The sequence below is a fragment of the Ambystoma mexicanum genome, chromosome 3p, assembly GCF_040938575.1.
Source record: "Ambystoma mexicanum isolate Mex_15411 chromosome 3p, UKY_AmexF1_1, whole genome shotgun sequence".
Classification (NCBI taxonomy): domain Eukaryota; kingdom Metazoa; phylum Chordata; class Amphibia; order Caudata; family Ambystomatidae; genus Ambystoma; species Ambystoma mexicanum.
In genome coordinates this window covers 1,074,717,067-1,074,729,898 of record NC_090925.1, presented here as the reverse complement: position 1 = coordinate 1,074,729,898, position 12,832 = coordinate 1,074,717,067, and the positions used below count along the sequence as shown (strand labels likewise).

Here is a 12,832-nt window from a genome sequence, read left to right as displayed (position 1 = left end):
CATGTGCTGCAATGTGACCATTTGGGACTTATTTGTTGAGACGTTGCACGGTCTTCTTTTTGACCAGAAAGTATCTGGAAGAGACTCAGCCGTTTAGGAACTAGCTCTATCGCCACTTTCCTCAGCATGTGCCGTACCTCCTCCAGGAGCGGAGGAATGTGCTGCTCCTGAGTGGCAACCGGAGGGATCCGCGGACGCCTGCGTTGAAACTCCAGGGTGTGTCCCTGGGTGAGAACATCCAGCACCCATCCATCGGTGGGGATCTTCCACTCGCTGACAAATCTAGTCAGCTGGCCGCCCACTGGGGTGCACGGGTGGGGGTGTGACCTCCTGGCTGGTTCAGGCCCGTTTCGGAGCCGGCGTCCTGCCCTGCGGGCAACGGCGTCCTCGGCTACCATAGGCCTTGGAACGGCCTCCGTAGGCTTCCTGGTTCGTGGATCTGGAAGACAGACAGTACGAAGAGGGGAAACCTTTGGAAGACCTGCCCGACATTCCCCTGCAGGAGCGAAAATAAGAGCGCTGCTGCTGGAGAGTGCCCAAGTAACTGGCAGTCTCTGTATCCCCTTGATGACCTGCAGGGACTCGTCGACAACCTTCCCAAACAAGTTATCTCCATCGAAGGGCATGTCCAACACCTTCCCCTGGACTTCCTGCCGGAAATTCGTGGCCTCATCCAACCTTGTCGACAAAGGCAGACAACGCTCCCCATCTGCCGGAACAGTGTGTTGGTGACGTCCAACGCCACTGTAATGGCGTGATCAGCTGCAACTTCCCCTCCTGGAAAAGAGCGTTTGCCTCCATCTTCTTATCATCTGGGAGGACTCCAGACTAGGGCCCAGCTTGTACCACAGCTCCCTCTCGTACCTGTCTAGGATCGCCAGTTTGTTGGCCACCTTGATCATGGACACCACAGTATAAATCAGCTTCCTTCCCATGGTGTCCAGCATCTTTCCCTTGCTGTCCGGAGGGACCAAAGACTAAGAGGCCAGGTTAGCCAACTGTTTCCTCATGGCCGCCGATCGCACCGAATCTGCCAATGGTTGCGACCTCAGGCACTTGACTCCGTAGTCCAGCTCCCAATACTTCTTCTCCAGTCTATCCTGTTTGGCTGGAGGCGTGCAAGGGTTCTTCATGAGGGCCAAGCCCTCAACCCACACATCGTCCAGATGGGCCACCGCCATGATGGTCTTTCTACTGGACTCGCATCTCAGGTACAAGAGACCTTCCTTCCTGGTTTCTTCGGGCACAAGCTGAAAAAGCTTGGAGGCTCTTGCGATCATGGAATGGAATTACCCCACCTCGTCTGGTTGGGATGTGCTAGGTGGAGCATCCAAATGCGTAGACTCGCTGCCCGCTGCGACGAAATCAGTCGCCTTTGGTCATATCCATCTCTGAACCCATCTCTGGGTCTGCTGGGGAAGAAGGGGCCCGACATGGATGTGAAGGCTGAAATGGGGCATCAGATGCCGCTTCCTCTTAGTTGGAGGCTGAACAGGGACCTGGTGAATCACTGGAACCAGGCCTGGTGGCATCCTCTTCTGAATCTCCGACACCAAGGTGTGAAGAGTCGACAGAATGTCCAGAGACCCATCCCTCAGCTGAGCTAGCGAGATCGGAAAATTAGGCCCCACTCCATCGTCGTCTGTCTTCTCCCATGTCCTCGTGGACCGTGAGCAAGGATTGCGGGTCCTGGTCTGTGGACTAGACCTCCTGTGGCGGTTTTCCTCCTTTCTGGCGTGCCAGCAGACTTTGCCAAAGTCACTGTGGCGGTGTTACGCCTAGAGGGCAAGGATATTTTTGGTGCTGCAGGGGCTACCTTCACAGGGTCAGCTCCCTTAGTCGTCGTGAAAACGTATAATTGACAAAGTCTTTGCCTGTGCCGATTAGACTTGCTTGGGCAGCTCGGCCTTCTCCTCCGTCTGCGGCCTCTCGGATTTCTGCCGCAGTTTAGCTGCCGTAGATTTCCTTTTTGAGGAGGAGCTCAATTGCCGGCTGGCAATGGAGGCAGAGGGTGACGTTGATCGCACCCGATCCACCTTGGAACACGCTTCCGCGGCGACCCCAAGACTTGCAGTTCTTGGCCTTGTCTTGGGCCTCCACAGATGAGGAACCCTCAAAGGACTTACAGCGCTCCTCAGACCGGCTGGTCCTGGGAGAGGCATGGCCCTGCTCGGAGCATGGGGCAGAAGTTTTCGTGTTAAGCCACGCTGCTAGTCTGCTGTACCGGTCTGTCGCCTTCTTGGAGAACCTGAGGCATATCTCGCACTCCACCTCCTTATGGTCCGGGTGCAGACATTAGAGGAATTGTAGGTGCTGGTCTTCCATGAACACATTCCGTAGCCCGCACCTGGTACAGGGCTTGAAGAAGGGCCTTCCCTCCTGCTCAGTCATGGTTGGAGGGCACGAAGTAGACCTGATGCCCTTCTACAAACTTCGCCATCGAGGGGCGCTGAAATTCACAGACAATGGATCCCCGCTGTCGGCAGATGGAGAAAAGAGCACACAAACATAGAAGTAGCTCGCAGAGCAAACTCGAGGACTCACATTGAAGCGTGCAGTATAAATCTGAAGATGGCTGCCAGAGGAGGGGCTTAGGGAGAGGATTGTCATTGGATGGGGGCAGTATGACCCAGAGGACAGCGATTGGTTTAAGTGAGAACTGGAAGTTGTCCGGATTAAGCCAAGAAAGCAATACCTTTGTGATGTGCACTACATGTACATAAGGGTGAAACAGGTATTCAGTTGTCTGCAGCTTTGAGTTCAAGAAGACATTCTGGTACTCAAGAATTACATTTATGTCCATTTGCATACACACAGTGCTTTAATAAAATGGCTCTGAAATATAGAGGAGTGAGGGCAAGGACTATAAAGAGGACTTGCCAAATTGCATTCTGGGACTGGGAGTCCCAGTCACCGATATAAGTAAAGTAAGTGTTTGTGGAGAAAAAGGCCACCCGTCATCTGTACTTTCTTTGTGGGTTTGCTCGAGACACCTTGGAAAAGGTGGCGACTACTGTCACATCAAGAATAATAAAAAAATCAGTACGCTAGGTACCATTGTAGTCAGAGTGGTCATTGACAAGTATCTTTATTTCAACCAGACTCCTATGTTACTCCTAATGCACTTGTATTGACATGTTCTACTAGAATAGGGAGATTTGGTGACCTCTCATTTCTCCTACCGGTCTGCTTCCCAATTGTCAGCTCTGCCCCAGGGAAGACCCTCATCAGGGTATTGTCTTTCCTAGGAAAAATTAGATGCGCTAAGCACCACCTTTAAATATACAAACTTAATACATTTATTGGTGCAAAAAGAACAGTCCACATACTACACATATGTAGGGAAACTAAATGTGAGAATCTAAACTCACTGTTCATCAGATTGCATTATCTGTAATGCTGAAATTAGCCACAAAGCTTAATAAACAAACAGTATTGATTTTCAGGTTTTTAATGTGCTCAATCAGTGCGGGAGACAGATGCACTTTCCATCAATGCATTTCAGTCCCCTGGTCAGGGCTGGCTCTGTGCTGATGTCCATCTACACGTTAGTGTGGGATCATAAAAACATGGATGTCCTGTGCAAAAGCTTTACCAGCAAACACATTGCTCAATTCACATGGAGCAACTAGTAATTCTCTGAATGCTGCTGGTGGTAAATGAGAATCGGAGTGATTTGCCCGCGGCTGAAATTACTGTGGACAAATCGTTCACATGAGAAAGGTGCGAACTACCGAAGGTTTGCACCTTTCTCATGCGAATACACACACACACACACACACACACACACACACACACACACCCCCCCCATAACACTCCCCCACCCACACCCTCAGCACTCCCCCACCCACACCCAACATAAACAAAGCACACTTACCTTGTCTTCACGCAGATTCCCTGCAGCGCCAGTTCCCTTTCACTTCCGTGATCGGGAACCGGCGCTGCAGGGTCCTTTTATTTAATTTTTTAAACGGAAGGATGCGGGGGTGTCCCCCGCATACTATACCATGAAGTATAGTGAGTGGGGTGATGCGCGGGACACACCCGCAGCCCCCGTTTTTTAATTTTTTTTATAATGCTACCACCAAAAGGTTCGAACCTTTGGTGTATCATTTTTAGAACAAGAGGTTCATGCGAACCTTCTGATGCGGGAAAATCATCCTAAACCGGTATATGATCATAAGCTATAGGTGGTGTTGGGCCAAAAGGCGGGAGGAATGCCACCAGGCTCCCGGACAGCGGGAAAGGAAAGAGCAAATGTTCTCAGTACAGAACAAGCCCCCAGTTTCCTTAGATTGTTCAAGGACATATTACAGTACCTGAGGAAAGGTAGTGGACATAATTAAACCCAATGGGGTTCCACACAAGGACAGAAGGAGCACCTGAACTAGAGTCCCCTCTAGTTGGAAGGACAAGGATACTGTCCAGGAATCCAGACATACAGAAACAGTCATCAGTTCAATATTCTGTGGGATGTACGAGGAAGCAGATCCCTGTAGCGTTCCAGTTCAGTACACTGAAAATGCAGTCAACGAAACAACAAACCAGAGTCAATCCAAAAGAGCAAGTCACGAGAGTCCAGAATCGAGGCAAAGAAAGGTTGGTTCACCAAATCTAAGGATAAGACAGAGCAAGCCAAAGAACACTGAAGGAAACACATGGAACAGCAAGGCAGCATCTTGCAACGAGAATGCTGCAGAGCGCAATGTCAACTACAGAAGTCAACGAAGGAACTACAGAAGGCTTTCTCTTTCACTTCCGTAGTGCTAGGCAGATGGTGCTAAGCAGTTTTCACTGGTTCGGCTGGCATGACGCTCTGTGCACAGACTGGGTCAGCGCTGGTGTGTCTGGGGAACGGTAGGGGTTCTGGCATCAGCGGTTTTTCAGTCCCCGCCGTGAGTACTGTGTACCCATGCAGTCGAGACTAGAAATCCTGACACCAAACTAACTGCACCGTCTCTTCCAACACTTGGGCAATCTTACTTAAGACCAGCGGGCCCCGTGAGAGATAGGCAAGAGCCATGCCAAAGTAGACAAAAGAAACACTATTATGCTTCTACTAGGGCAGGGTTGCTGCTTGCCAGTCTGCACTGATCACAGCACAGCACATGTGCCTGGCCACATCGTCACTCCCCGTGCTACACATTCTGTGGGAAGTAAAATGTCAGCTATAAAAAACAAAAAGACGCTGCATACTGACAGTTAAAGAAAGAATGGCCCAGCATGTCATTTCCACGTGTCAGCATCACCAGCATATCTTACTCTGTGAGATTCCTTTCACACAAGTGGCAGGAACACATTGGTGTACACCTCCTTACTCAATTTAACAGATTCCAAGAGTAGATTCCAATCCAGCAGGCAGTGTAAGTCATTCCAGTCACAAATTCAAGAGAGCCAAACACGAGTGCTTTAATTATAGATAGGTGGCAAAAATCTGGCACCGCTAAAATCTGGCACCGCTTGTGTATATAAATGGTGATGAATTTGCAACCAACTTAAAGTCACCTGCTTTTTGAGTGAAGCCTAGGCGCCAAACCTAGCTGCTGTTTTAAGTACAGCGGATGTGTCTTATTTAGCAAAAAAAAAAAATTATAGCAGCCCCAGTTATATCCAGCTGCATTTTAGAGTACATCCACGATCATATTTAGCTGCATTTTGAGTATGGTAACTGCCATATTTAGCTGCATTTGTTTAGAACATCTGCCGGGTCATAGCTGCATTTTGAGTATGGCCACTTAGCGGATTCTAGCCTAGGTTACAACTCCCTCCCATGTCTTGGAGTATAGCTGGTATGTTATTTTTAGTTGCATTTTGGAGTATAGCCCCTTTCTTGTATTCAGCTGCATTTTACAATACATTTAGTTGTATATGCACATAGTTTAATTTGGCTGTACTTTGAATATAGCCACTGTTCAGAATTTAGCTGTGCTTTGAATTTACCCCAACTAAAGTCAGCTGCAGCTACGAAACCAGAACAGGCGGTTACGTGTCGCACTCATGCTTACCGAAGATAGCCAAAGGCACGGCCACCCACCGCATGCATCGGGTATCATACACTACTCTAAGACACATTGCACAACAACTCTTATAAGAAAGCAGCTATCCCCCACGACACAAACTAAGTCTAGATGCACACATAATGAGCCTCCTGCTCTTGCATACTCTCCAAACTAGCTCTCAGCACCCATCCACATGCCAGCTTGATATGGGTAGCTAGTAGGGTCTTGGCCACCCCTACCCATCTTTGTAGTGGCTAAAATGCACACACACATTCTTAACTCCTCTAATGAATTTCCCATATCTGCACTTCGGTTCTCAGAGGCCGTTCCCCTACAATGCTTTAGGACCATATAAATGACAATTACAATGTACTTTGCGCATACAAGGAAAGCAATTGTGACAGAACTGCAGAGGGTCGATTGAAATATGGTTAACCCCCACACCACCTTAAGAAAATAACCAACAAACTTAACATTCAAAAATTAAAATGCAGATAAACAATAATTTACCTGTAATCGTGCACAATCTTCCTTGCATGCTCCAGTCGTTCATTTGGCAAAAGAATATTTCGGGGGTCAGTTACTGTGAAGAAGTGTTTGGCTCGTCCAACAAATGTGCTTTGATCCCACCGTGGCTCTTTGATGTTAATGTTAGTTGGAATTTCCACCGACATCTTTAAACTGTACAAGAAAAAAAAAATACAAAAACAGAGTTGCATTTCAAGTTCGAATGAAAATCAAGGGTTAAAATACAATAAAATCCTCAAGGTCAAACCGAGTCCATCAATGTTGCCCGACTTTGACCCTACTTAAGAGGACTCTGCTGTTCATCAGTAAAATCAGTGCGAAATATAGTCAACTTATCTTTGATCAAATGTATTTTAAAATCGTACAACTCCTTGGATAATTTTTTCAGAAAACCATGTTCTTTAAACCAGCAGGGACCAAGACTACAGCAAGTCAAACTAACGCTCAATGTGTTTGGTTGACAGGAACCTCGAAATTGTGAGTTCTTAGTTTACAGTTTCAGTTCACATTTTAGTGCAAACGTATACCTGCCTCACCCTTCCTTCCCCAATATGTAATGTGGAGGACAGGCAGGTTGGTTGTGAATGAGGACATGATCCATGACATGAACTACAATAACCAAGGGTTCTTTTATCAAGGGATCTTCCTCACATGCATCTCTTATTGGACTTCCTACTAAGCAGTGCTCCTATTTCAACGAGGGACAGCATGGAAAGACTCAAATTTAAAAAGTGCACTGCTTAGGAGTTCCAACTCATCGCAGGAAGGGTTAAACAAAGGAGGAAGACAAATGTGACAGTGGCCTGCACTAGAGATAGTTCCAATATTGAACGATAAAGACAAATGGATATGTCCAAGTCACTGTAGGGAATCTATGTATAAGAAAAGGATGCAAAGCAAAACTTTACGTGAGCAGCATCCTGCACTCATCAGCTGATAAATAACATGTGCAGGGAAATGTGCACTGTTAGCAGTGCATCGAAAACAAGAGGTGTTCAACATTCTACGACATACCACAAAAAGATCTTTTCAGTTACATGGAAGAATCCAGCAATCGTTAGTTTAATGGAAAAACAGTGCAATCAGGGATGAAAAGCACAACAGTTCAGTCGTTCTTCCTTTAAAGTCCAGAGAATCATTTATATAAAGAAACATACATAAATATTAAAGATATGATGATTGGGGGCGGGGGCTGCAAAACAATGGTCTTCAATATGGCAGCAGGCTTCACCTCAGTCAATTCCAATTTGGACGACTACTGTTATTATCACTGCACTGAATGCTATATTGGAGAAGGCCCAAATCCACATCACTGAAGCCGAAACTAGGGAGGGACTTGTTGAAGTGCATTAGATACCTGAAAGGATACAGCAGACAGGCAAGTTTCGTCGTTCTTCTTTATTATTAAAGAGCTTATCTTAGCCGCACAGGCTTTCCTTAAGTCTTATTGATTTATTTATTTACTGTGCATTTGTAAGGCGCTTATAAAGCAAGTTAATTGTGTTTCAAAACGCCCAAAGTCAGCTCTCTTTCTGTTACTCTGCTTCTAAAGATGCACTTCTAATGGAAGATGAATCTTGTTATCATTACACCCAAAGTGCTCTACATTCCAGTGTTCCGGGCACAGATGTTACATAGTGCAGAATGTTACACATCTCCATTCATCACAGATTCTTCTCACAACAGAATCCTCTTCATATTCACATGACTGAGATAGACAAAGTTAACTATATACACTGAGACAACCTATTTCGAAATGGAGTTATTTACAATTGGAATGACGTCAAAGCGAACATGGTGAAGATATCATCAATAGACTACAAGTGGTAATCATCAAACCTTGTTGTTTACATATCTCCTCAGTCCCCTCAGTAGTGGTGGTGACAGAAAATCACTCTACATATTCCCTCAAGTAAGATGGCTTGCCACACGCTCTTCTTGGTTGACCTGTATCTTTACTGTTAGATGAAGACTAAACTGCATTTTATTATTCTTTTTCCCTTGGTCAACCCAACTGAAACACACTATTTTTATTCCAAACTTTACCATCAGATGTTTGGACAGCAACATGCTGCACCTTTGTCACTTTGATCACTACACCTTCTTTCCTCCGTTAATGCAGTTAATACAAACATCCTCTTTCACAGTGTTCCGGTCATCAAAACGCTGCTTATTTTGTAATTGTGTCTTACTAATGTTATTTCTAATGTTCTGTAAATCCACGCTTCTCAACCCTGCTCTACTTAGTCCAGGAAGGCAAACTCTTGAATTGGGCTTCCTGCCCTGAGCATCTCAAAGGGTGAAATACTATTAGTGGACTGAGGAGTGAACCTATACGCTTCTACTTCATCTGCAGCTTTCCTTCGATCTCTCGCCCCAGCACTGGCCCCTATGACGCTATCCTTGATGACACAATTAAACCAAAATATCCCATAGGTTTCATGACGATAGATACAACTTGTCTTATTCTGAATTCCATTACTTTAAAAAAAAAAATTCCCTCTCGGACACCATTTGCACACCATTATCTGTAATGATACTGGATGGATATCCTCACCTAGGAATTTACCAATGTCTCTTGTACAAATATTTAGTACCCATGATGTCTCCACCCAATGAGAGAACACATCAACTAATACAATACTTTAAACCTGTTCGACATAGTGGTCCCACAATGCCCAAACCTACCCGCTCTAGGATTTTCAGGAATGGACATTAATGTAATTGGCTCCACCCTTATGACAGAGGTTTTGCCAGACTCTTCACAGATATGACATTCTCTCACAAACCTCTCCACTTATACATACATGCTCGGCCACCAATACGCTTGTCTCAACAACTGCTTAGTCTTGGCCACACCCTGGTGGCCTTCATGCGTTCTGGAGAGTATTTTGTTTTTCACACCTTGAGGAGGAACTAGCTCGTCTCCCCTCATCAACATATCTCCCCTTCAGCTTAGCTCATCAAATACTAGTCTCATGGCATTGGGTATAGAAGCTCTTCTTATTTTGTTGCTTTTCATTCCAAATTCAATACATTCTTTAGGGTCACTCAAAACCTCATATTCTGACATGGCTTCCCGCCATTCTTCCTCCGACACCACCTCCTGATTCACTTCAATTACTAGCACTTGATAATCTATGTCTTCATCATCTGCATCTTGTTCCTCAACCACATTGGTCAATCAAGACAATCTGCAGCTTGTTTTTTTACTCCTGGTACATACTCCACCTCCCATACATAATCCTGCAGGCATGCCACCTACTTCCTAATCCTGTAGGATATCTTGTCTAGACGTTTCGGTGGCTAACATTTCTTTTAAGGGCTTATGATCTGAGCGAATTGTAAATTTCATGCCCCACAAAATTGGACAACACTTCTCTATGGCCCAATTGACTGCCAACAACTCTCAATTGTCGAGTAATTTTTCACAGCTTCTTTTTACACTCACATAGCAAAAGACACAAATTCCTTACCCTTAGACACTTGTGTTGCACAGCTCCTAAATCTTGATTACTGCCATCTGTCGTTACTATAGAACTCCTACTGGGATCATAGCTACTGAGTGTTGGGACTTTATTCAAAGCATCCTTGATAGCCTTAAATTCAGTTTCACAAGTATGATCCTATTGGAATATGGCAACTCTTCTCATATTCACGGATTGTGTGGGTAACCCCGGGATAAATGTTAAGTAATACTCTGCCATTCCCAAAAAGGAAATTACCCGAGCCTTATCCGTGGGACTTGGGAAACCCAAAATATTATTCACAACTTTCAATTTGGGTCTTTTAGCATGTTCAGAAATGTCAAGTCCTAAATACTGAATTGTGGTTTTACGAAACGTACACTTCTCTTTGCTAAGAAATGTCAAGGACTTTCTTTAGTCTGAAGTGCTCTACATGCTAGTGTTCCAGGCACAGATGTTACATAGTGCAGAAGGGCACAATACTCTTACTGCTGTAGTCAAAACCACACAGTTGAAATGTGAAGACCTTGAATCGTGTTCACGGAGGAACAACGTTTAAATTTTGGGGGTCCCGGAGAGCCGTACCGGAGGCAGTATGGAACAATTCCTTGAGTACTTTGCTGAAAATGTTGGAGCAACCCCAGCTATCCTGCAGGCGCCTTACGAGAAGGGTGAACTACAGCTTGGATCCAACAGGATTTTTTTTATCCAGACTTCCCAATTGCTGTTCAACAAGAGCAAAAACATTTTTGGGATGTGAAGAACCTTTGCACAACAACGCTATATCTCACGAAGCTGTGGTTTGCTTTTCCCCAAAAATGTTTTACACTGCCGGATGAAGCAGCTGCTTTTACTGAGATTAATATTGCTTGTCCTGGAGTTAGAGATAGGTCTCCGCTGAAATGGGATCTAGGCTTTTACAGTGCGTTAGCTTATATGTGTCGATCCATACTGGTGTTTGACATTTTGCTTCGTTGGAGTTCAGGTGGCGGTGTAACTGCTCATCACAGCTTTCCCTGAGCTAAGTCGCTTCTTGTTCAGGGTATGTGGAGGAGGAGGGGGGGGGGGGGATTTGCACTGCATGGTTGTATGGTGTGGCGAGGGTGCAGGTGGGTATGTTACAAGTAGACTTGGATAAAAGTTATGCTCAGTGCATACATGCTAGTTATAGAAAATGTGGTTTGCAGTTGGATTTCGTGAGGCGGGGAAAATATAGGCGAGATTTGCCATGGGCGTTTATCGCCTTTTGCAGCCAGAGACCTGTGGGAGATTGCAGCAGCCACCAGAACTGCCAGTAAGGGCTAGACCCACTGAAAGGCAATTCAGCCGCAGTGCGTGACTAAGCCCTCCAACTTCCATTTCCCCTTCCCCGCTCTCCTTCTCCCCTGCTTACCTCTCCCTGCTCCCGCTCCGCCCAGCTATGTTCCTGTCCCAACCTCACACGGATTAGTTAGCGACTTCCAGAAAGCCATTCTAACCAAGAATCCCAGGCAAGTCTTGCCCGGCCAGCCGGCGAGGGCCATAGACAAAGGACGTCTTCCCCCATTGCCTATTTGATTGTTGGGCATCCAGCATGAACAGACGCAGTCTACTGCAACAACCAGGTAAGGTGGTAAAATTTGGGAGCACAGCCATCACTGTATTCCTGAAACCCTGCCACTACTACATTGACACCACTTGATTGTTACTTTTGCGTTGTACCTTGCTGTGCTCCTTAGTTTGCCATTGGGTTGAATTTACTGTGCACTGGAGCCTGCAACAACCAGGTAAGGTGGTAGGGATTGAGAGCTGGGCTCCTGAAATCCAGCCACCAATTTACTACTACCATTCACTTCTTACCATTGTGTTGAACCTCACAAAGCCTCAAAGTAGCCACAGCATTCAAGTGCACAATAAGTAAGAGCTGGTGGGTTAAAACTGGGAGTTATAGGAGTCTAAAACTAGGAGTTATAGGAGTACAACCATCTTATTGAAGTTAGCTGAATTTGGAGGATAGCCATTGTGTTGAAGCTAGCTGAATATGGAGTATAGCCACTGTATTACATCTAGCCAGAATTTGGGGTATAGCCACTGTATAGAATCTAGTTTAACTCTGCACTCAGAAGTTACACAGTGGGTAAAAGCCAGGTGCCTCTAAAATCTGCAACTGTGCTTAATTGTTGCTGCGCTATTTGCCACTACTTCAAGTCTTGTTGCGCCATGAAGGTAGACTGTGTTGAATCCAGGTGCCACTACTTTGAAACTTGCCACAATTTTTGGCTGCCTTTCAGAGAAGAAACACTTGGGAAATATCTTACCAGTGTGTCCCGCTTTCCCTCAACTCCAGCCCAGACTGGTAGCTTGGTGCCTTGTGAAGTTGGCTAATGCTTAAACCTGCTGCACTCTGAGGTTTGCCACTGTGCAGTCACTGCTTTAAAAGTTGAAGTTAGTCATCTGTTAATTACAAGTTACTTGTGAAGCTGCACTCTCAAACTTGCCAAATTTACCACTGCTTCAAACCCTGCTGCACTCTGAAGTCAGGCATCATATTGAATCTTGGCGCCACTAAAGTTTGACACTTGCTTTAAATCTCACTGCGCTTGAAGTTTGAAGCTGTGTTGAAACTAGGTGTTTGATATCTGCTCTAAACCTTGCTGCACTCTGAAGTTAGATACTGAGATTGCCACATTTTCAAATCTTGCTGCCACCTGAATTAAACATTGTGATTGCCAGAGCTTTAAATCTAGCTGCAGTCCAAAGTCAGACACTGTGTAGAACTCTGGTGTCTAATAATCTTGAATCCCCATTAAAATCTTACTGCGCTTTGAAGTTAGATACAGATTGCAATTGCTTTAAATC

General features: G+C 45.6%; 1 protein-coding gene across 1 annotated transcript in view; it reads right to left on the bottom strand.

Moving 5' to 3' along the window:
- The window catches only part of SFXN1 (sideroflexin 1), a 240,733-nt gene that overhangs the window by 148,101 nt on the left and 79,800 nt on the right, over positions 1-12,832 (bottom strand). The window contains exon 2 of the mRNA XM_069652426.1: positions 6,510-6,680. Within this exon, the coding sequence (XP_069508527.1) occupies positions 6,510-6,673 (164 nt within the window). The 5' untranslated portion in view covers positions 6,674-6,680. The remainder of the gene's footprint in view (positions 1-6,509; positions 6,681-12,832) is intronic.